This window comes from Elephas maximus, chromosome 12 (assembly GCF_024166365.1).
Source record: "Elephas maximus indicus isolate mEleMax1 chromosome 12, mEleMax1 primary haplotype, whole genome shotgun sequence".
Taxonomy (NCBI): Eukaryota; Metazoa; Chordata; class Mammalia; order Proboscidea; family Elephantidae; genus Elephas; species Elephas maximus.
In genome coordinates this window covers 7,217,200-7,242,949 of record NC_064830.1, presented here as the reverse complement: position 1 = coordinate 7,242,949, position 25,750 = coordinate 7,217,200, and the positions used below count along the sequence as shown (strand labels likewise).

Here is a 25,750-nt window from a genome sequence, read left to right as displayed (position 1 = left end):
GCTCCGCTTAGTATGTTTAGCAATCATAGCAATACACAAGCCTCAAATGACAAAGGTGCACTGGCCAGGAATCAAACCTGCGTCTCCTGCATGGAAGGTGAGAATTCTACCATTGAACCACCACTGTCCTTCATGATGTTCCAAGTTGAACTATTTAATCATGCAGCAGTCATGAGATTCAACAGGAAGGCAACAGAATTCCTTTCCCTTACATGATAATAGATAATCCTGCTTTCTTATTTTCAGGATTCTTTTTTGATTTTTGTTTTTTAATTTTCTTATGACCCAGTTTTACCATTAGGTCAAAGAAGGAGTCAAAAAGGAAGCTAGAAAATACTTTGAGATAAACGAAAATGAAGACATAACACACCAAAACTTATGTGATGCAGCTAAGGCAGTGCTAAGAGGGAAACTTATAGCTGTAAATATCTGTATTAAAAAAGAATCATCCATCTTTAAAGACACTGGAGAAAGAAGAGCAAACTAAACCTAAAGCAAGCAGAAGGAAGGAAATAATAAAGATTAGAGTGGAAATTAATGAAATAGAGAATAGAAAAACAAGAGACAAAAATCAATGAAACCAAAAGTTCCTTCTTTGAAAAGATTAATAAAATTGACAAACCTTAAACTAGACTGACCAAGAAAAAAAGGGAAGATTCAAATTACTAAAATGAAATGAAAGTGGGGACATTACTACTGGCCTTAAATAAAAATGATAAGAGAATACTATAAACAATTTTATGCCAATTAAATAACCTAGACGAAATGGACAAGTTCATAGAAACAAACTACCTAAACTGATTCAAAAAGAAAATCGAAAATCTCAATAAACTTATCCCAAGTAAAGACACTGAATAATAATCAAAAATCTCCCAAGCAAAGAAAAGTCCAGGACCAAAAAAAGTCCAAGCCTTCACTGGCGAATCCTAGCAAACATTTAAAGAAGAATTAATGCCAGTTCTTCTCAAATTCTTCCAAAAAATATGAGAAGGGAACACTTCCTAACTCATTCTATGAGAATGGCATTAACCTGATACCAAAGCCAGGTAAAGATATCATAAGAAAATTGCAGACCAATATCCTTTATGAACATAGATGCAAAAGCAGATTCTTTTTTTTAATAATTTGTTTTTGTTGTTGAAAACACACACAGCAGAACACACACCAATCCAACTATTTTTTCATGTACAATTCATTGGCATTGATTACTTTCTTCAAGTTAAGCAACCATTCCGAACAGCAGTTATTACCACAGTCTAGCATTCATAATGACGCTATGGTATGCGCTACCCATTTTATCCATTTGTAATCAAACCCACAGGAGTCCCCGCGTGGCACAAACAGTTAAGTGCTCAACTACTAGCCTAAAGGTTGGCGGTTCAAACTCACCCGGAGGCACTGGGAAGACAGGTCTGGCAATCTATTTCTAAAGCTCACAGCCTTGAAAACCCTATGGAGTTCTACTGCAAGCATGGGTCCCCAGGAGCTGGAATCGACTCAACAGCAATTAGAACAACAATGCTGCCCACACAAGGATGCCCACGGTCATTCCTGATGTATATTACAATTGTGGCAGCCAGCACATACATAAAGCCTACAAAGCTTCGGTTCAGGCGCAATTAACAGAAACCACTATTCTAAGCAGGAAGCAATTTAATACCGAGAACTCGCTATTTACAAAACTGTTAGAAAGAATGCGCACTGGGGTTCTGAACTGAGCCTCCAGGAATGACTCCCGGAAAATGATCACAGAGCTGGCCCAGTAGAGGAGCTGCTATCTCTGGGCTGCAGGACTACAAAGCTGGAGGAACAGGAAGCTGCTGTGTTAACACTGACTCCAGGTCAGGCTTCTTTACTCCGATCTGGACCAGAACGCTGGCAAATCGACGACCCCAGAAATACACAACCTTAGCTGCTATGTGAGGACAGGGCAGGAACCGCGGCCTACAAAACCACTCCATGACAGCTGAATCCACGCCAGCAAAACGGAGCCTCAAGCTTCTCCTGTATCCCCAATAAACTCAGTTCCAACTTCCAGTCTTTCCCAAGGAACACAGGCTGCAAGGAGTCTGGCAAGTCTGGGCATGAGCTTCCTAGCTCTGTAATGAAACCCTGGCAGCGTAATGGTCAAGTACTATGGCTGCTAACCAAAAGGTCGGCAGTTTGAATCCACCAGGTGCCCCAACAGGATACACTGCTGGGACACATATGTAGACAGCTGATTTCACGTATCTATCACAGCACCCCTTCCCCTGCGCTGGTACCAACAGGTAAGAGGGTATTTGCTGACCTGGTGGATAGGAGTTGGGGTGGGGGGGGCCACTACTTTAAAATTCTCAGTTCACAGAATGAAGTAACTGGACCATGATGGAATTTATCCTGCAAAAAGATCTAAAAAAGAATGTTTTCCAATTGTTTGTTACACTTCCGTTAGTACCTACTGAATACCAAAAACCAAACCAAACCCGTTGCGGTCGAGTCAATTCCAACTCATAGCGAGCTGCCCCATACGGTTTCCAAGAAGCGCCTGGTGGACTCCAACTGCTGACCTTTTGACTAGCAGCTGCAGTTCTTAACCACTAAGCCACCAGGGTTTTCATTACTGAAAAAAGACCATAAAAGCTGGGAATGCAGGTCAAATTTCAGGGCTACCACTGACCAGCTCTGCAACCTTGTGGAAAATACTTAGCACCTCTCCTCTGCCTACATTTCATTAAACATGAAATAACACTCATACTTCATGGAACAAATGTGGACTAAATGAGATGCCCACTAATTGTTCCCTCATTCTCTCCTCTTCCACCCTTACTTTGTCTTTTCTGCTTTACATTTTCTATGAATTTTTACTCACTTATCAATCTCTCAGCCAGCAAACAAGAACTGTATCTATCGCTATGTAAAATCTCTCTCTCTGATTAAAGCTATAAATATATGTACAATGCATTTATTTTCATATTAGCATGTTCAAAGTACATATAAAAATAAATTATATTCTAGCCAGCATACGACAGTAAACTCAGGAAGAAGATACAGCAGTCCTTAAACATTATTCTTCAAAATTATTCTTTAAGTTCTAATCAGTAGAAGATATACAAAGAAATAAGTAAAGCTACCAGAAAGGAAAATACAATTATTGCTATTTAGGCAATGACTATATAATTGACTACATAACTAGAAAACGGAAGCGAATCAAATGAAGAACCATTAAACCAAACAACTAAACCGGCTGCCATCAAGTCAATTCTGACTCATGACAACCCCACCAATAGGTGTGGGAAAGCAAACCCAGTGCACGTTCAAAATAAACTCCCACCAACAGAGTTTGGAGGGCCTGGGTTAATTAAACAGGGCATTATCATTTTTTTGAAAAAAGTTTCTTATTTATACTTTGAGGTTAATAGTGAAACTTTTTCAGAGTTCCCAGTCATTTAGACATTTTTATTTTGTAAATACTTGTTTCATGACCCTCACTAATTTTTCTTCTCTACTGTGTTCTTTATGATTTTCAAATATTCTTAAGAGAAGCTACTTTTTAGGTAGTAGTTTTTTTCCCACTTTGTCATTTCTCTGCCATTTCTCGTACTCAGTGGTTTTTGAAATTGAAAAATTTTAAACATAGTACAGTCCCTCAGTTTTTTTTTCCCCACTTGCTCTTACACTTAGAAAAGCATTTCCTTCCTTGAGATCAGATTCTTCTAGCACTTTTATGGCCTCACTTGAAAGAAATTAATCTTTAATCTGTGTGTTTATTTTGCTGTCTGCTGTGAAAATATGGGTCTAACTAGATGGGTCTAAATTTTTTCCCCTCAAAATAGTTAACCAGTTGCCCCACCATCTCTGTTTTTTTTTTTTTAACTACTGTTCTTTCCCCCCTTTTGTATCAAGTTACTCTTCCTGTATGCTAAAATTCACATATACTGGGATCTGTTGAGTTTTCTGTTCTGTTCTATTGAGTTATTTTATGTATTCATACTCGAGTATTTCCACAGTTTTACTTACAACACACTTGGAAACCATTTAATAGCTGGTAGAACACACTACCTTTTACCAGACTTGAAAACACGTCTGCCTGTTTACTTTTCAGGTGAAATTTGGGATCACTTTGCCAAACTGCATACAAACAAACAAAACCCCACAATATAACCCCGTCCGAAACCCAACACAGAAACAAAAGAAAACCCTAATAATCACTCATGTCAGTGAATTCCAAGGTACAAAACAGGACTGCTATCCTTTCAAAGGATATTAAGGTGAGACTGGAGGAAAAAGAATAGAATACCATCAGGCTGATCTGGTTCCTTGGTAATTAAATAATGATTTTGAGTCTACAAGGAAGTAGTTTTAAGTCATTAAGTACATCCTTTAAGGAAATTTTTTACATAACTATCTTCTTAATAAGAAGTTTAATTTGAAATTCATACACATCTATAACAAATCAAAAACTGAGGATGCATTTTTCTATGACAGAATGAAAAGGTACAAGGATATCACCCTCATCATAGTTACACAATGTTCTTTTCCCTGTAAAATTTCTCAGCAGACCTTCTTGCCTATCAGACAAAACTGCCTGTGACTTACACTATAGGGAAAAATTCCATTTATGTTTAAAAACATCAGCACTATAAATTAACTTTTTAAAAAAAATATTATTCATTTTCAGTAATAAGCTTAATATCATTGTTATTGTTAGGTGCTGTCAAGTTGATTCCAACTCATAATGACCTTACAGACAAAGTAGAACTGCCCCAGAGCATTTTCTAGGCTGGGGGTCAGAACTCCAGGTGTTTTCTCCAACAGACGCACCGGATGGTTTCAAACCACCAACCTTTTGGTTAATTTAACCACTGCGCCACCAGGGCTCCTTAAGCTTAGTATTAGCCACAGCCTGGTAAAGATCCAAAAAGTGATTTAAGTAGTTACAAGAAAACACTGAATTCCAGGTTTTATTTTATAATTTAAATTAATTGGGAGGGGGTGGATTTTAAGTAGCACATGACTAATATAGGCATGGGTGGGGTGGAGGGAAGTTGTATAATAAAGGGCTTTGGTTATAAAAATGTCTGGCTGCTGTAACAGAAGAAAAAACAAAGACTGATGACTGAAGTACACTTCTGTTTCACTCTAAGTCCAGGAGAGCAGTTAGGGCTCAGCAGTGTTAAGAACTGCAGTGCAGTGAATTACATAATGCGGCCCTTCTAACCATTCACGGTCTTTGTGACTCCCACAAAAATCACTGGGTAGTGATTTTGCAAATAAGGTGTTTGTGGCCCACGAATGACACTGCACAGCCTGCTAATAATGCAAATGAGGTATGTGGCATCTTTGTGGAGGTGGGACCATGCAAATAAGGTGTATGGAATCCTAACGAAGGGACTGGTCAGTTTCACCATCCTGCTAGGCTTAAAATGAGCCATCCCAGAGGTGGGAAGGGGGGATCTCACTACCATCAAGAAAGAAGAGCTGGGAGTGGAGCGTGTCCTTTGGACCTGGGGTGCCTGTACTGAGAACCTTCTAGCCTCTGGAGATAGAGAGAGCTGTAACACTGGAGATGGCACAAGACAGTGGGAAACAGCAGCAAACAGCAGCAGCAGAACCAGGAGGCTGGCACAAGATGGAGCAGTGGGCTTCCAAGTGAGCCAGCTATGGTGGATGTGCCAATCCATGGCGCCAAGGCAGCTGAGCGTCTTTGGGTAGGCGACTTGCTGGCAGAGTGGAGCACCTCTGGGCACTTGGCAGAGCTAGGCTCGCCAACCCACAGAGAGAGCTGAGTGCCTTCCAGCCGAGGCTTCCTGGTAGAATGGGGTGCCTTCGGGCACTTACTGGCAGAGCTTAAGAGTTTTGTAACACTTGGCTGAGCAGGGCAGAGGCCAGGCTCGAGCAGGGGCGGGGAGAGAAGCCTGTCCCCAGGGGTCGAGAAGCGCTCTGCACAGCTGAGAGGAGCTGAGAGGGCTGTCTTGTACTGAAGAACGGAGACTGGCTACATGCTTCCTGATCCTGATCCCAACTTGTAGCCTGTTACTTCCCTAATAAATCTCATAATCGTGAGCACTGACTGTGAGTTCTGTGTGACCACTGCAAAGAAATTAACGAACCCAGCAAAGAAGCAGAGACTGCCGTGGGAAGGATGGCTAGTGTCAGAAATGGTAAAAGAGTTGGAGAGTGGAGTCATGTCTGACCTCCAACCCACAGGATTCAGCCCTGGGCTGTTGATGGTGATTCTCTCTCCTCCCCATGAAGTTAGAGGAGGTCTGACAGCCGCCACTCCATTTTTACAGGAATCTAGATTCCTTCATCTTGTTCCTCAGCCATCCCAGATGCTGCTCTCATCCACAGGGTGTAAGATAGCCCACTCTGCTCACCTGGCGTAAAGTGGGAAAAAGCAGAGAAGGGCACGCCAAGGTCCTTTAACGGCGTAACAAAGTGCTATACACTGCTTCATCCCGCATACAACTGGTCAGAACTTAGTCACAGAGCTACTGACAACTGCAAAGGATGCTGGTAACCGTGGTCTTTAGTTGGGCATCCACGTTCCCAACTAAAACTTGAGGGTTATTACTAGCAGAAGAAAAGAACAGGTATTGGGGAAAACCAACAGTCTCTCTCAGGAGAGCACCTGCTAGCCTCCAGGCTTTAAAGAACTAAAACGGTAAACACTATCACACAGTTCTTACAAAAACATTATCCAGTTTCTCTTAGCCTCTTTAACTCTGAGCATTCAGATAATGAGTATTATCACATATAGTTCTTAATACCTATTTTTTTTAACTACAAAATAATTATTCATTTCTTCATGAAATGACAAAGGATCAAATAAGACAACTTATATGAAAGCACTTAAAACTACACAAATGAACACTTGCTAATAAAATGGAGGCCCCAGAAGAATAAAATGGGCTCTACGACAATGTTATTTATTTCCTGACTTTAGCAATTAAGACTTCCTATTTGTACCCTTAATGGCAATGGGATTAGTTTTGGTGTTTTTTGCTTTATTTGCGTGTGTGTGTTTTGTTTTTGCATTTGTGCCCTAAATCACAAATAATTCTGTATCACAACTTCCAACAAATTAAGATACTTTAGCGTTAGAAGAAAATTCAAAGATCTTTTATTTTAAACTAGGAGTTGGTAAGCACTGGCCAGCAGGCCAGCCCAGTGCCTATTTTTATAAAGTCTTATTGGAACACCACCACACTCATTCATTTACATGCCGTCTACTACTATTTTCATGATATACCTGCGGAGCTGAATAGTTGTGACAGAAACTGTACGGCTCACAGATGCTAAAATACGTTCTGTTTGGCACTTTACAGTAAAAGCTTTCCAGCTCCTGGTCTCAACCCCCCACTTAAACATGCAATCTGGAGAGAGTAACTTATCTTCCTCAAGTCACAAAATCCGTGGCATGTTTGGAACACAGACCTGTCAACTCCTAGGCAGCCTTTCAACAACACTACGCTAGCTACCCCTTTTTCCTAGACCCAATTCACACGGCAACCTAATTATGAGTTCTGAAAAAGAGAGCCAGGTTCTCACAGATTTTTTTATAGTGCGACAAACAACGAGCCTTTAACCCTCTCCCCTGCTCTCCAATCCCACACCACCTGCTCGGCTCTTCAAGTCTGGATGTCCAGATGTTATCTCAAGGCCAACAAGTCTATAATAATAAAACAGCGTACTGCTCTCAAAACCAGATCTCCCTCAGAACATCCCTGGTGGTATCAGAGGGTACATCTTTCTCCCCAACACTCCAGCTGCTCTTTAGTCCTTGATCCTCATACGAAAGGCACCAACTCTCAACAGGCATCTTTGGAAAGCTCACCATCCCCCCCCTTTTTTTTTCACAAGCATCCAATCTAGAATTCAGGCTTCTATTTCTTATCTGAACTACCACACTAGCACTCTGTTTCATCTGCATTTTGTCTCTAATTCCTCCTCCCTTTCAGTTTATCCTCATGTCCACAGGTAAGTCATCTTTCTAAAATGATGCCCTTTCTAAAAATTCTTCACTGATTATCATTATCTAAAAGATGAAGCCTATACTCCTCAATGCGCTTCCCCAATTCTCCCCTGTATTGGTTTCCTAGGTCTGCCATTACAGAGTTCCACAAACTGGGTGACCTGAAACAGCAGACATTCACTCTCTTCACAGTTCCAGAGGCTTCAAGTCCAAAATCAAGGTCTGCAGGGACATGCTTTCTCAGAAGACTCTGGGGAGAAATCCTTCTTGGTCTCTTCCAGCTTCAAGGTATCCCCAGGCATTCCTTAGCTTGTGGCAGCCTAACTCCAAACTGCCTGGTCTTCGAGTGGCACCTTCCCTCTGCATCTCAGTGCCTCTCCGTGTCTCTCTTGGTAAGGACACCGATCATATAGGACTAGGGCCCACTCTACTCCAGTGTGACCTCATGTTAACTAATCACATCTGTGAAGACCCCATTTCCAAATAAGGTCACATTCACAGGAACCAGGGTTAGGACTTCAACATATCTTTTGGGGGGCCACATAATATCCCCTATACAAACCTTGGTGCTGGTCAAACTGGCTCATTTTCTATCCCCAAAACATTCTTAGATTGTCCTGCTCCCAAAGCACCACTAATGCCAAGCCCCCCTTTCCCAAGATCTTTCCTCAAGAGCCAGCTTAGATTCCACCTGCTCCTCCTCAAATAATTAAGAATAAAAAAGGAAGTGTACCAAGAAAAGGGTAGGCATATGCACGGCAGTTCTCTTTTCTTGCAACGTTTGGAGAGCTTTCCAACTTCTAATTCACCGGAGAACTGTTCACTTCTTGTAGACAGGAAGTAAAACTTCTATCCATACGCTCTTTATTACAAAGCTAAGCATAGCAAAAATTCAAAGTATACTATGATGTTTATTATACTGCAATTTAGCCAAAATACAATACTACCAATGCTTTTCTAAGGTGACGATTATTGAAGCCCTGGGCTTTTTTAAATATTAAAAGAATGAGTACTTGAAAAATGAAGAAAAATGATACTGTTTTTTAGAGGTTAAGAAAAAGCACAGCAAAGGATATAAACTCAGAGAAACGGCGATTCAGATTCTTGTTACTAGCTACATAATTTTACACAACTTCTTAGCTTCTCATATGTAAAATACTTCTCCCAGGGTGGTTGTGAGAATCTGCGATAACATATGTAAAGCACCCACTCCAGGGCCTGGCACACCCCAGATACCAGTATTACCATCTATTATTATTATTTTTTTTTATTATACGGTCCAAACCAAGACACATTCACGGATTAAAATTAAAACTCTACTGAGTGAACTGTTGCATCTGCTGCACGCAATAGCGAGCAGTTACGAGAGAAACTCAAGCTACCTTTCACATGCTAGAACTGATTAACATTTGCCACTTTGTTTTGTTTAGCTAATAAAAATTCCATATAGAACACTATACTTCCATCTATTAGATTACAAAGCTAAACCAAAGTTTTCTTTTTTGTAATTAGCATTTATTAATATCTTGAAAAGTAAAAAAGCTGCTATCAGAAGCTCCCAGAGACCCTTTCTCCTTCTTAGCACCAGTCTACCCTTAGATTCAAACCAATTGTCGAAGCTCTCCAGGTACTCATCCATTTTCTGATCTGATGGCAGCCACCACCCACCCTACCTCTTGGGAGTCCTCCTCTCCGGTTTTATCAAAAACCAAGGCTAGAAACGGTCAGTCTTACCATATCCCCTCAAAGACTGTACGACTCGAAAAGCAGAAACTGATTTATCTGACTATGCACAACACTGAGACACAGAAGCACTTACACTCAAGGCGTGATGAGTGAATGAGCAAAATGAACATGAAGTGGACTGCCTGCCATGAGCGGACAGGGATAATAGAAAGAGCAAACAGGAAAACAACAAAGTTTGCAAAATTCTTGTGGCTTTCTCTAGCGTGGATCTTCATTCATCCTGAAACAGATCAAAGTCTTTTTGAGTTCTAGTCTTTGGTTTTTAATTCCTCAGACTGAGGCTTATTGCTCCTTACACATTCGCCACCACCTTCCCAAGGAGCTCTGGTTGTGCAACGTTAAGCACTCAGCTGCTAACCAAAGGATCAGAGGTTCAAACTCAACTGCCACCATGCAGAAGAAAAGACCTGGCAATCTGCTCCCGTGAAGATTACAGCCTAGGAAACCCTATGAGGCAGTTCTACTGTTATACAGGGTCACTATGAGTCAGAGGAAACCCTGATGGCATAGTGGTTAAGAGCTACTGCTGCTAATTAAAAGGTCGGCAGCTCAAATCCACCAGGCGCTCCCTGGAAACTGGAAACTCTGGTAACATAGTGGTTGGGAGCTACGGCTGCTAACCCAGGGGTCAACAGTTCAAATCCACCAGGTGCTCCTTGGAAACCATATGGGGTAGCTCTACGCTGTCCTATAGGGTCACTATGAGTCGGAATCTACTCAATGGCACACAACAGCACATACACGCTCCACTCCCTAAACCCAGATTTAAAGCAAATGGCCCCACCTGATCAATCTTCCCAACAAATATATTAAAAAAAGAGAACAAATGCCTCACCATCTCAGGTGGACAATGTAAGGTTTCAGTGACGTGAGACAGTGAGGTGAGACACGGTTCACTAGACCACAGCCTTAAAACAGGACAAGTGAGTTAGGCTCCATGGTCAACGATAATCAATTTGATCCACATACTGAAACCAACAGAGCCTAACTTAAATGTACTGATGCAAGTAGCAACTTTTTAAGAACATTCTAAATCATGCTACCTTAAGCTCTAGTAAAAAAAGTAAAAGTGAATCTTAACCATTAAAATTTTAACTTTTGCTGCTGCTGTTGTTAGGTGCTGTTGAGTCACTTCCGACTCATAGCGACCCTGTGTACAACAGAATGAAACGCTGCCCGGTCCTGGGCCATCCTCGTAACTGTTGTTATGCTTGAGCCCATTGTTGCAGCCACTGTGTCAATCCATCTCGTTAGGGTCTTCCTCTTTTTCGCTGACCCTCTACTTTACCAAGCATGATGTCCTTCTCCAGGGACTGGTCCCTCCTGATAACATGTCCAAAGTACTTGAGACACAGTCGCACCATCCTTCCAAGGAGCATTCTGGTTGTACTTCTTCCAAGACAGATTTGTTCTTTCTTTTGGCAGTCCGTGGTATAGTCAATATTTAACTTTTAGAAATAGTGAATTTTCAATCAAAAGTTTAACATCAGAATTAACAGGTCAATGTTATACAGGGTAATACGTTAGGGCCCAAGAGAGGCAAATACTTAAGCCTTCATCATTTCTATCATCAGCTGACTTACTGTACTAGAGACAGACTAAAGAATCTCAGAATTTACCTAGCTGATTCCTAGCCAAGTTCCACAGGCCCAGTCAAGTAGAAGACTCCACAAATCCTCTGTGATGAGCTGAACTGAACCTGAGGGAAGATTCTAGAGCTGTGTAGTCCAACACAATTGCCACTTGACATAGGGTTAGTGCACCTGAGAAAATGAATTTTCAATCTTAGTTATATAAATTTGAATTTAAAAACAGATATTCAATTCAGTTATGCCCTTCTTCAATTGTAAATTTTATAAAATCTACATAACCATCACGTATTGCTGATAAAAAGTTTAGTGTCTGAATTTAGATGTGCTGGTAAGTGTAAAATACACATCAGATTTCCAGGGCTTAGTACGAAAAAAAGAATGTAAACTGTCTCACTAATAAACTTTTATATTGATTACATGTTGGTATTGTATTTTAGATACACTGAGTCAAATAAAACACTTCATTAAAATTAATTTCACTTTTTTTAGAGCTCCTTTAATGTGGCTACTGGAAATTCTGGATTACGTGTGACTCATTGCATGTCTACTGGACAGAACCGCTCTAGACGTTCAACAAATAGAAGACTCCTCAAGGTTAAACTCAATCAAAGGGGAAAACGTTAAAAAGGGTTTTACCCTACCTTTTTCTTTTCTTTGTCTAACTCTGATTCCTCACCCCCTTCCCTCAAAGGACTATCATTTGCTTAGATTTGACTGAAGTTCTTTTGCTGACTAAATATATGGCTCAGCTAACGTGACTGCCCAGTAGGACTAACCCTACGAAGAAGTATTTGCCTACCCAAAAATGAATCTGTATCTACAAATGAGTAAGATCTATTTGTCCTTCAAGACCCAGTGGAAAGGAAACCTGCTCAACAATACCCCCCCTGACTTCCCCACATTTAATTCCCTCAGCACCGCAAACACAACTCTATTAAAGCATGGTCGTGTTATCTGAAAAGCCTGCACCTGGTCCATTTGCTTCACAAGTTATTTACAGAACATCAGCTACACGCTTGGCACTTTTCTTGACATCACGGATTCGACAGTATACATAAAGTCTTTACTCTTTTGGAGTCTGCAGTCCAGATAACTCTTAGGAAATAAGTGATAAGTGATCTCCAAATGTCTACCAAATGGTTAGAATACAAGGGGTCAGCCTCATCAGTCAGGAAGCAGCTGTCCTAATGAGGACAATGGCCATTACTCTCTCCCCTCCTGACATCTGCTGTCAGCTTTGTATCCCAATGGCTGAGCCAACGCGAGCAACAGGTACGTTCTAGAGTGCTAACAACGAGTCTCAGGGGTGGATGAGAGAATGCCTAATAATAAATTCGTAAAAGATTGTTAATTATTACCATTATTTAACAATAAGGGCTACTCCTCAAAGTGTTTCTATGTGCCAGAGAAAAAAACTTTTTTTCCCCCCCATGATAACTCATTGGGTAAGTGCTATAACTATCCCAGAGAGGCAGGAAGGCCTAGTTTATGTATGTGGGCTGAGGAGACAGACCATGGAGCTTGAATTAGAGTCTCATCACCTAGTAGTTGTGTGGCTTTTGAAAAGTTATTCTACTTCTTTGGGACTAGTTTATTCATCCGTCAAATGAAGGTACTAATCCGTGAGAAGTTCTTATAACAATGCCAGAAAAAAAATCTCAATAAACGTTAGTGTTAGCTATCCTAATCCCAATTTTACAGAAGAAAAAACGAAAAAATGAAGCTTGGATAGGTTAAGTGACTTCTGCAAGGCCAAACAGCTAACAAGGGAGCTCACAGGAGGAACTCAATTCAGGTCCATGGAAAGCCAAGGTCCAGATCTAACTACCAGACTGTATCTTCAAGAAAATGAAGCTATTTCGACTACAGATTAATAGATCTAATGATATGTTAACAGGGCTGGTGGAGAAGTTTTCAGAAGTCTTCATTTAGACTTGCAAACACATGAAAAGCTATTCAATATCAGCCATAAGAGAAATACAAATGAAAATCAAATGAGATACCACTTTTTACCCACCATATCTAAAATTTTGTAACATACTGTATTATATTGTACTGGCAAAACAAAAACCAAACCAAACCCAGTGCCGTCGAGTCGATTCCGACTCATAGCGACCCTATAGCCTGTAGTGAAAGGCCCACTCACATACTGCTGGTTGAAATGGGAATTGGTATAATCTCTCTAAGAGGACAATTTAGAAATTATTAAAAGCAGCCACCACTCCTCTGTTAGTCTGCTGAACTGGGGTGGCTTGCATGTTGCTATGATGCTGGAAGCTATGCCACCAGTATTTCAAATACTAGCAGGGACACCTGTGCTGGACAGGTTACAGTGGAAATTCCAGACTAAGACAGACTGGGGAAGAAGGGCCTAGCAATCTACTTCTGAAAAAATTAGCCAGTGAAGACCTTATGAAAAGTAGCAGAACACTCTCTGATACAGTGCCAGGAAATGAGTCCCTCAAGTTGGAAGGCACTCAAGATACAAGTGGGGAAGAGCTGCCTCCTCAAAGTAGAGTTGATCTGAACAATGCAGATGGAGCAAAGCTTCTGGGACCTTCATTGGCTGATGTGGAATGACTCAAAATGAAAAGAGCGAGCTGTAAACATCCATTAATAACCAGAACCTGGAATGTATGAAGTAAGAATCTAAGAAAATTCAAAGCTGTCAAAAATGAAATGGAACACCTGCAGATCAGTAACCTCGGTATTAGTGACCGGAAACGGACTGGTGTTAGCCATGTTGAATTGAACAAGCGTACAATCTAGTATGCTGGGAATGACAAACTAAAGAGAGACAGCATTGCATTCATCGTCAAAAAGAACATTTCAAGATCTATCTCTGCAAGGAAGATCAGTTAATACAACTATACTAAAATTTATGCACCAGCCACTAATGCCAAAAATGAAGAAACTGAAGATTTTTACCAACTTTTATAATCTGAAACTGATCAAACATGCATCAGGATGTACTGATAATGACTGACGACTGGTATGTGAAAGCTGGAAACAAAGGAGGATCATAAGTAGGAAAATATGGCCTTGGTGACAAATGACACCGGAGATCGCACGATAGAATTTTGCAAGACCAACCATTTCTTCATTGCAAATATCTTTTTCACCAACATAAACAGCGACTATACACACTGACTTCACCAGATGGAATATACAGGAATCAAACCAATAAAGTCCATAGGAGCCAAAGTACAACCTTGAGTATATCCCTCCTGAATTTAGGGACCATCTCAGGAACAGATATGATGCACTGAACACCAATGACCAAAGACCAGGCCAGCTGTGGGATGACATCATACGTGAAGAAAGCAAAAGGTCACTAAGAAGACAGAAAATACAAAGGTCAAAATGGATGTCAGAAGAGACTCTGAAGCTTGCTCTGGAACACAGTGTAGCTAAAGCAAAAGGAAGACATGATGAAGAAAATCTTCAACAGAAGATTTCAACAGGTTGCTCGAGAAAACAAATTAAAGTATTATAATAAAATGTACAAAGACTTGGAGTAGAAAACCAAAACAGACAAACATGCTCAACATTTCTCAAGCTGAAAGAGCTGAAGAAAAAAATCAGGCCTCGAGTTGAAATTCTGAATGATTCTATGGGCAAAAAATTAAGCAACACAAGAAACATCAGAAGAGGATGGAAGGAATACAGTCACTGTACGAAAAGACTGGTCACCATTCAACCATTTCAGGAGATAGTGTATGATCAAGAACTGACGGTTCTGAAGGAAGAAGTCAAAGCTGCACTGAAGGCATTAGGGAAAAACAAGCCTCCGGGAATTGACAAAATACAAATTGAGGTGTTTCAACAAATGGATGCAACAGTGAAAGTGCTCATTCGTCTACGCCAAGAAATCTGGAAGACAACTACCTGGTCAAGCGACTACAAGAGGTCCATATTCATACCCATTTCCAAGAAAAGTGATCCGACAGAATGTGGAAATTATCAAACAATAACAAGTAAAATAATGCTAAGGATAATTCAAAAACAGCTGTAGCAGTACATCAATGGGGAACTGTCAAAAATTCAAGTCAAATTCAAAAAAGGACTTGGAACAAGGGTAATCACTGCTGATGTCAGATGAACCTTGGCTGAAAGTATTCCAGAAAGACGTTTGCCTGTGTTTTATCGACTATGCAAAGGCATTCGACTGTGTGGATCCGAACAAATTATGGGTAACACTGCAAAGAATGGGAACACTTAATTGTGCTCATGCAGAACCTGTACAGAGACCGAGGGGCAGTCGTTCAAACAGAACAAGAGGATACTGTGTGGTTTATGATCAGGAAAGGTGTGCGTCAGGACTGTATCCTTTCACCACACTTGTTCAGTTTGTGTGCTGAGTAAATAATCTGAGAGACCGGACTATGTGAAGAAAAATGCAGCATCAAGACTGCAGGGAGACTCAGTAACGGCCTGCGTGATGTCGATAACACAACCTTGCCTGCAGAAAGTGGAGAGGACTTGAAGCACTTACTGATGAGGATCAAAGACTACAGGCTTCAGTATGGGTTCCACCTCAACATAAGCTGATGGCCAAGGTGCATCTGACCCAAGCCATCGTCTTTTCGATTTCCTCACGTGCATGCAAAAGTTGGACAACGAAAAAGGAGGACGGAGGAAGAAAGGATTTGTTGAAACTGAGTTGCAGGCAAAGAATATAGACGATAGAGTGGGACTGCCAAAAGGACAAATCAGTCTTGGAAGAAATACAACCAGAATGCTCCTTAGAAGTGAAGTCAGCAAGACTTTAACTGACTTACTCTGGACACATAATAAGGAAAGACCATTTGCAAGAAAAGGACATGATGGTTGGTAAAGTAGAGGGCCAATGACAATGAGGGAAACCCTCAAAGAGACAGACTGACACAGCAGCCACAGCAATAGGCTAAAATATGCCAGTGACCACGAAGACAGCAAAGGACCAGGCGACGTCTCATTCAGTTACACACGCCGCCACGGGTGGGAGCTGATCTGGGGGCAAATATCAGCAAAGAACAACAAGCTTAAGATTTGATTATCCTTTGGTTTCTTCCATCTTCAAGGCTGATTAATAAACACCTGAAATGTTCCTCGATGTTTTTTATTGCGGTGCCTACAGAATCTAAGCCTTTTAAATTAAATTTGTAATGTGAAAATATGTCAAAAATTCTCTAGGGTTTGTTTTCAAAGGTATTAATTTAAAATTAGCTAAATCCCTATGCAGTCCAGCCTTGAAGCAACTGGAGAATGAGTCTAAACTGTATCAATGTTGGAAATCTCTCTGCTTGCTTTCTCTATAATTTGCATAAAATTTTAGGGGACAAAGGTAAGAAAAAAAAAAAAAAAGGCTCAGCAACCTCAACAACCACCAGAAGAGCCCCAATTAGATAAATGTTCGCACATTATTTAATATCATTTAACATCACAGCCTTAAAAAGTAATCAGAAGAGAGGAAGGTGCTTCTTAGTTCCATCAAGCACATAAGACCAAACGGGCAACACCTGGCCAAAAGCAAAGGTGAGAAGCCTGGACGGGAATGGAAAACTGGATGAATGGACACAGAGAACCCGAGTGGGAAGGGAAAAGGGGGAGACTGCTGACATATCGTGAGGATTGCAGGATACAAAACAGTTTATGTATAAATTTTTTTTGAGTGAAAAATTAATTTGCACTGTAAACGTCCACCTAAACCACAATTAAAAAAAAAAAACAACACAGTGGAGCTGTTGGTGCTCAAAGGGAAAGCTCTCCATGATACGCATATTATTAAAGGTCAATCCAGGTTGGAGAAAACATTTATAGTGGAAAACGAATGTATTGTTTTAAACACACACTTATGTATATACATCAATGTTTAATGACTGGCTATGAAAAAAAAAAAACTTAGCAATACTTCCTACCAGCAAGAAGACGACCTAACATTTGATACCCTTCTTTAAATATTCCGCCATATGCATAGCAGTGTTTTTTTTTTTAAATAAACGTGAGATTCATTAAAACCTGTAAACTCTTTTTACTGAATAAATGCATAAAAACATATGCAAAATATGTGTAGTTATGACAAAAAGGCCAATGGTCCAAAGAGAAACTGAAGTTTATTTTTTATACTATTAAAGCATTTTAGTAACAGCTTTAAACATCCCTTAAATCCAAGTCATGACTTTGAATGCCTCGCACAGAACCTAACATTAACCTATTTTTCTTCTTAAAAATAACATAAGGTGGTAGAAACTATAGCTATTAGGCCTGATTTTTAAGGAAGTTAAATACATCGGCTATGATTGTAGTTAACCTTTTTAGAATAAGGCAAAGTGTACTCTCAAGCTGCATATTAATATTGAATTGGTAGGGTGATTTTTTTTTGGCAAGGAAGGGTGGCTGAAAGACTAAAAATGAAGCAGAATTGAGAACTCATTTCTAATATGATACGGAATTCAACAGATTCATTAAATCCTACTCATGTGTTCATCCTAGCTCTCTCAACTTTAAAATAAAATTTTGTAGGCAGTTTTAAGGTAGATTTGTCATGAATTTTAAATTTTCATTCTAAGAGAAGATGGCTTTGGTTTTGATAAAGATCATTCCTTTTGAAGGAATTAACTAAACTTAGAAAGTGAATAAGCTGTCACAATTAAAAATGTTCTGTTTTTCTCCACGGCAGAGTTTTTCCAACACGTTAAAGTACAGATACAGAAAAACTACAGTTAGAAGCAGGGTGTAGGTTAGATGACAATCTCAAAACCAGTAGATCAGAAAAAGAGCTTTACTCAAATGTGGCAAAGTGTTAACAGTGGCTGAATCTAGGTGGAGGATACGTGGGTGTACACTGTTCAGTTCTTCCAAGTTTTCTGTTAGAGCTTTTTCAAAATAAAAACTTGGGGCGGGGGGAGAATTTTAGCACAGTAGCTATCATTAGGAGAAATGGGAGTGGAACACACACAGGATGAACTTAAAATTCTCAACAGAGTCCGTCCTGACAACAGTATTTCTCATCTTGGAGAAGTATTAGTTATTCACAGCTTCTCCAATTAACTCAGCGGTCACATTTAAACTCTTACTATTACATCTAAGATGACAACTGCTGTTTACCAAACCAAAAACGCAGTGCCATTGAGTTGATTCCGAATCATAGCGACCCTACAGGACAGAGTAGAACTGCCCCATAGAGATTCCAAGGAGCGCCTGGCGGACTTGAACTGCCCACCGTTTGGTTAGCAGCCGCAGCACTTAACCACTATACCACCAGGGTTTCCCTGCTGTTTACAGTAACCGTAAAATGTTGAGATTTAAAAAATAAAAAGTAGGATAAGCTCAAATACTACCAAAAAAGCGACTATTCAGATATTAACCCTATTTAAACACGTAAGATAAGTCCATTTTACATGAGTTGGGAGCCTGGTTTTTAGCTTCTGTAAGAGTATCATGCTAAAGCAAGAAACCCTGGCGGCGCAGTAGTTAAGAGCTACAGCTGCTAACCAAAAGGCTGGCAGTTCAAATCCACCAGGTGCTCCTTGGAAACTCTATGGGGCAGTTCTACTCTGTCCTATAGGGTCACTATGAGTCTGAAACAACTCTACAGCAACGGGTTAGGGTTTTTTTTGTTTTGTTTTGTTTTTTAATCATGATAAAACAACTTCAATCCCTAAAAGAAAACCTTTTGCTCAATTAGGGAAGCAGCAATCTCATGAACTATTTATAAGTGCTCAGAAAAAAAAATACCGGTAATTATAATGTTCCCTAACACCTCTAACTTCATCAGAAAAAAAGCTGTTTTTCTTTAAAGAAATCTATGACCTTCTTTTTAAAGAATAATAATAATGCTGAATTTCTGGCCTAAATTTCATGGCACAGGAAAAGAGTGCATTAGGGGAAAAAAGGTGGGGGGGGGGGGTTGGCATATGTAATACATACAGGATCCACCTGGAATCCTTTTAATTTAAAAAATTCTAAACATTCCAAGCATATCCCTAAACTTGTAAACCTGTGCCTTTCAAGTTTCTGTATAACGGACATCTGCCTTCTTCCTCAAGAAAATCAAAGGTTTGAGAAAAGGAAGTACTTGTTAACTTGAACAAATATTTAGCACACTTAACAGTCTGCTATGATCATCAAAAGCTTTTTATTCTTAATGTCAGCTTTTTATTCTCAATGCCCTTAGAGCTGACAATGATTCAGGACTTCTCTGTAATTTCCACACCAGTTATCAGACAGGCGTGCAAGTGAACTTTAAAACGTTCCCGTGGCTATCTATTCCGCGAGGATATTCACCCTTCCAAGAATGTATATTTCATCATATGGCTCAACGGAGAAGCGCAATGAGAGGTTAAAAAAAAAAAAAAAAGCAAAGCCAAAAATTCTGAATATGCTTTGAAGGTGTGTTCCCCGACCATCGTACTCCCGCTGCCGTCACAAACCTAAAATTGGCCCATTCTCCCCGTACCGCATTACAGATGAATAAATAAGCTTATATGGGGCAGACTTCGAAGTCCCTCAATTGCTTACGGGACCAGGGTACGTTTTCTTACTAAACTGGTGAGGAAGGGGCGCTAAAAATATACAGGAGATGGAGAGACAGTAAACACACAACAGAAAACCCCAGATAAGCCCTTGTTTTTTGAAAGTTTTCGCTCGAACTCGTCCACTTGTAACCATAACCGGCTGCGATGGGCAGCTGAGCGCGCGCCTTGCCGGAGCGCCTAGGCGGGGTTTCCCCGGCATCCCTCGGCTCGGCTTCCTGAGGCTCCCGGCAGCGCGTCCGGACCCCGGGGCCGCTCCTGAGGGCGATGCCACCACCCCACAGGGCCCCGACGTCCCTGCCCCGCAGCGCCCCGCTCTCCCCGCTCTGCGCCAAGGGGCGGCGGGCGCGCGCTGAACTGCAGAGTCATCGGGCGGGAGCGGCCGGCGGCCCCGCGACCTCCGCGCGCCCCGCGCCCCGCGCGCCCCCCGGGGACCCCCGAGCTCCAAGCGCCCCCCGGCTGGGCTCTGAGCCCGCCCGGCACACACGCCGAGGCGCGACGGAGGGAACCCTGGCGGTCGGGCAGCGCGCCCTGCAAACCCGAGCCCCCTCCCTCCGGGCCCCCGGCCTGGGGCCAGGAAGCGCGAGGCGGCCCTACCTGCGCGGCGGCGGCGGCGGCGGGCGGCGGCGGCGGCTTCCCCTCCCGCAGGCCCTCCTCCTCCTCGGGGGCGCTGCTCAGAAGCACTTTGCTCTTGCCGAGCTTCCACATGCTCCGGGGCGGGGTCTCCTCTCTCCGGGCGCGGGGTCTCCCTCCGGGTGCGCGGTCTCCGGGCGCGCGCCGGGGGTCTGTCCTATGCGCTCCGCTCCTGGGCCGGCGCTCGCGGTCTACGAGTCCTGCCCCGAGGCACAGGCGGGGAACTAAGTTGCGCCGGAGCCGGGGCGGCGGGCGCGGAGCGAGCCCCGTGCCAGTGCGCGCCCCCTCGCGCCGCGCCGACCCCGGGCCTCTGCGGCCCCCCCGCCGCCCCCCGCGCCGCCCGGCCGCCGGCGGGGACGCTCCTCACCTGCTCTCGGGCCCCGCCGCGCGCAGCACCGCCGACCGCGCCGAGCGCCAGCTGCTGCCTCCGCCGCCGGCCGCTGGGCTCAGCCATGTTAGCTCCGGAGAGCGGCCGGCGCCGCGGGGGGCGGGGCGGGGGCGGGGCCAGCCGCGCCGGCTCTGCTGTTACCACGGCAACGCGGCCGCCGGGACGCCCCAGGCCGGCCGCAGCGAGGCGCGCGCGTGCCCGCGGCTCCCACACCGCAGCCGGGGCGCACCCGGGGGGGCGGCCGGGGAAGAGGCACCCGGGGGGGTACCGGGAGGGGCGGCCGGGGGAGGGTACCCGAGGGGGCGGCCGGGGGAAGATACAGGGGGGAGGCTGGGGGGGGAGGGTACCCGGGGGGGCGGCCAGGGGAGGGGCAGCCGGGGGGGGTACCCGGGAAGGGCGGCCGGGGGAGGGGCACCCAGGGGGTATGGGGGCGGCTGGGGGGAGGGGCATGGGGGCGGCCGGGGGGAGGGGCACCCGGGGGGTATGGGGGCGGCTGGGGGGAGGGGCATGGGGGCGGCCGGGGGGAGGGGCACCCGGGGGGTATGGGGGCGGCTGGGGGGAGGGGCATCCGGGGGCCATGGGGGGGCGGTCGGGGGAGGGTACCGGGGGGGCACCCTTCCTCGGGACCCCGGACTTCCTCCCCTGCCCCGCGCATGGTGGGGAACGTGTGAGTGCGCGCCTACGGGGCCAGTAAGGTTGAGGAGGAGATAGAGGTCGCCCAGCTGAAGGCCAAGTAGAGCTAGAAAGTGGGGTGCCAGAGAAGCACCCCTCAGTCGCTCAGCGGGCTACGAGTCGCTTAAAACCTAGTAGCACGCAAACTCCAAAGGCATTTCACTTACAGAAATTGATTCCGGAATGTTTGCTCACTTGCGTGGAAAATTGGCATTTAGCACACAGCGACTTTTAATCCACTCTGTAATAATTCAGTTCTTATTAGAATTTTTCATCAACAGCATAAAAGGAGCCCCAGTGAGTGAAAGACCATAATTCTTAGGTCTGTTAGTTGGGTGAGCAAGATGGAAGTAGAAGCAAAACCTCGAGACTCCTTTGACTCTTTAACATTTCAGATCAGATTGAGTGATTAGCAGGCTGTGGGCTTGAAGTTGCTCCTTAAATGTATAGTTTGCATTGTGGGTTAATGCAAGATCTTATCCTTAAGGAGTTTATATTTGGGAAGGGTAGATACTAGAATTTGCAGGGAGGGGGGCAACACACAAGGAATAAACAGCGCACAGTGTTCTTTATAGACTAGCTTGATAAATTAACTTTGTGGTTATGGTGGCCTGGGCTCGGCACAGGTAAATGGGTTGTGTTCGGATATACTAGAGGAAAAGGAAGGGAGAATTTTGTAAGTAAGTTTAGAGTCTGTGGCCCAAGAAAAAAGGAAACGCGGGTAGACCTGGCCTAAGCCAAATGTCAAACATCATCCTGCCACCTTGGAACCAAAACAGGAATTACAGGAATTAAAATTATAGGCCTCAGTTGACGGTTCTTCACCATCATAGTTTGTATCTCTCACATTCATTAAATAGGCAGTAGATACCTGATGGAGGCCCGGTGGCACAGTGGCTAAGAGCTTGGCTGCTAACCCGCAGGTTGGCAGTTCGAATCCACCAGCCGCTCCTCGGAAACCCTATGTGGCAGTTCTTCTGTCCTATAGGGAGGCTATGAGTCAGTGTGGACTTGACAAAGGCAGTGGGTTAGGTGCCTGAGACAGTCAGTGCTTCAATGTGTGTGGCAAAATCCAAGGAAATAATGTGTAAATCATTTTAAGCATTTCCTAGACATTGACAAAATATAAGGTATGTAGTGCAGCTTAAAGTGATTTTATTGGTGATTCTGACAATACATGATTGTTACTTTTTCCAGCTAAGACAGGTTCAATCACACTTTACAGTGCCTATGTCAGAAATCCAAGCCGTAACCCAGTCTGGGCGTCACAGAGGCAAGGGGCCCTGACCTGCCATCATAGCCCAGGATTTCTCAAGACCGATGCGAATCCCTGAGAGCCAGAGGACTCATCCTGAAGCAGAGCATGCTCCTGCCCTCACCAGAAGTTAGAAGCACAGGTGCACGTTCCAAAGCAAAAAAGGACTTTTTTTTCTTAGAAAGGAACTATCTTAGTCATCTCGTGCTGCTATAACAGAAATACCACAAGTGGATGGCTTTAACAAAGAGAAGTTTATTTTCCTCACAGTAAAGTAGACTAAAAGTCCAAATTCAGGGTGTCAGCTCCAGGGGAAGGCTTTCTCTCTCAGCTCTGGAGGAAGGTCCTTGTCATCCATCTTTCCTTGGTCTGGGAGCCTCTCAGCGCAGGAACCTCAGGTCCAGAGGATGCGCTCTGTTCCCTGGGCTGCTTTCTTGGTGGTATGAGGTTCCCACTCTCTGCCTGCTTCCCTTTCCTTTTATCTCTTAAGAGAGAAAAGATGGTGCAGGCCACACCCCAGGGAAACTCCCTTTATATTGGATCAGGGATGTGACCTGATAAGGGTGTTACAATCCCACCCTAATCCTCTTTAACATAAAATTACAATCACAAAATGGAGGACAACCACACAATACTAGAAATCATGGCCTAACCAAGTTAATACACACACTTTTGGGAGGGGGGGACATAATTTGATCCACAACAGGAACCAAACAATAAAATACGAAAAGATACTCAGCTCCATTATGATCAGGAAATACAAATGACCATGAGATAACATTCCCTTCCAGTCCACAGAGAAGCGTTTTACTCAATATACTTCAGTATTGCTTACATTTTTCAGAACAAATACATAATCATGTATTACTTCAGTCATCTAAAGATACATTTAAAAAAGAATCCAGAACTGTTTATGTTGATGTTGTTAGGTGCCAACGAGTCCATTCTGACTTGTAGTGACCCCATGTGAAAGGGTAGAACTGCCCCATAGGGTTTTCTAGGTTATAATCTTTATAAGAGCAGATTGCCAGGCCTTTCTCCCCAGGAGCCGCTGGGTGAATTCAAACCACCAACCTTTTGGTTAATAGGCAAATGCTTAAGAGTTTTATATCTTCACTACTCTAGGGACCAGTCCCTGGAGAAGGACATCATGCTTGGAAAGTAGAGGGTCAGTGAAAAAGAGGAAGACTCTCGACAGATGGATTGACACAGCGGCCGCAACAATGGGCTCAAGCATAGCAACGATGGTGAGGATGGTGCAGGACCGGACGGCGTTTTGTTCTGTTCTACTTAGGGTCACTATGAGTCAGAACTGACTTGGTGGCACCTAACAACAACAACTCTGAAAAGTCGAGTGCACCTTTGGGTTTTCCAGAAGTGATAAGCTGCAAGACATTTAAAATGAAAAATGGCTGTGAGCTTGTCTTTGGAAGAGACCTGCCGAGAGCCAGCTTCCACACTCCTCAGCCAGGCTTGGAAGCAGAAGAGCCCCAAGAATATACTGAAGGGTGACTTATGCTTGACAGATGAGAAGGAACCCCCCACCCACACCAGGAACCTCTTACGTAGAGGTGTACTTAAAGGATTAACTGGTTAGGGTCTGGAAGGGGGCCAAGTTACTGAAGGGGATTAGCCAAATATAAACATCAACCAGCCACATTGAAAGAAAAACTGTGTGGCAACAATCACCACCTTACATTTGCAGTAAGTCAGGAGCATCATGACAGTCACACACATCCTCAAATACCTCCGAACCTACGGGGCACAAATGTTACAATATCAAATAAAACCACAGGACACCAACTAAAGAACATTCCATCCAGTAGAAACTAAATTTTAGAGCTCCTTCTGCAGGGGAATATTTAAGAATGTTTAAAAATATACACCTTTTCAAGCATATTCAAATAAGCTTGGCCTTCCAGGCTACAAAACCTTAAGGAATTGCAAATAGACTTGGCAATGGTTACAGTATGTACTACAAACACAGGATGACTTTGTACCTCATAACCCATGAGGTGCTGTCAAAATAAACACACTCAAAGAACAAAACATTGGTAAAAGTAAATACCATAAAACAGAGGTTACAAAACAAAGTCATGATCCAAACAAAGCCAATTCAAAGTCACTGCAAATAAAACATGGCAAATCAACTCTAAACATTTCAAGGAAAAAAATGCCAAGATAACACGGAATCCCCACTGGTTAAGAGCTATGGCTGCTAACAAAAAGGTAGGCAGTTTGAACCCACCAGTCCCTCCTTGGAAACCCCGTGCGGCAGTTCTACTCGGCCCTATATAGGGTCTTCATGAGTCAGAATCGACCCAACGGCTGCGGGTTTGATTTTGGTTTTTATACTCCAAGATCACTGGCTTTATTTCCATCTGGATTAGTCACTGCACCGTGTTTTTAAAATTTTCAGTGTAAACCCCCTCCAAATTCAGGATAATCTGGAAAAAGGCCAGGCTCGCTAAATCAAAAGGCCAAATATTTTAAACACCATTTAATATTACTCCTTTGAAGAGCACAGCAGATAAGGATGTCTACCCTTGTAGAGGGTAAAGGCCAGCAACCTGAAGCACTTTAAGGCAAATAGAAGGGAGGGAGGGAAGCTGGTAGTGTACAACGGCAATGCTGTTATGACTACTTCAGGCATTTCCAGAATTATGAGAAAAACGTCTCATGAATTCTCTGAATTTGACATAGTTCATTCATTCACTAATTTCTGAGTTTTCTAAAATTCCAGTGGCCATGGAGTCAATTACGTCTCCTTTTCTAGAGACTGATCTTTCCTGGTGACCTGCCTAAAGTAAGCAAGCCAAAGTCTCACCGTCCTGCCCTTTAAGGAACATTCTGGTTATATTTCTTCTAAGAGTGATTTGTTCATTCTTCTGACGGTCCATGGAATTGGTTAATAAAGCCCCTGAAAATTCACTGGTATAGAAACTCTAATTTTTTACTTAATAAAGATCAAGTATGCCAACCCTGTCTAAA

At 43.1% G+C, this 25,750-nt stretch overlaps 1 protein-coding gene across 1 annotated transcript in view; it reads right to left on the bottom strand.

The window, feature by feature from the left end:
- The window catches only part of TDRP (testis development related protein), a 45,530-nt gene extending 24,609 nt beyond the window's left edge, over positions 1–20,921 (bottom strand). The window contains exons 1-2 of the mRNA XM_049904664.1: positions 20,812–20,921; positions 20,409–20,644 (exon numbers count right to left, since the gene is read on the bottom strand). Of these exons, the coding sequence (XP_049760621.1) occupies positions 20,409–20,519 (111 nt within the window). The 5' untranslated portion in view covers positions 20,520–20,644; positions 20,812–20,921. The remainder of the gene's footprint in view (positions 1–20,408; positions 20,645–20,811) is intronic.
- Positions 20,922–25,750: the final 4,829 nt, after the last annotated feature.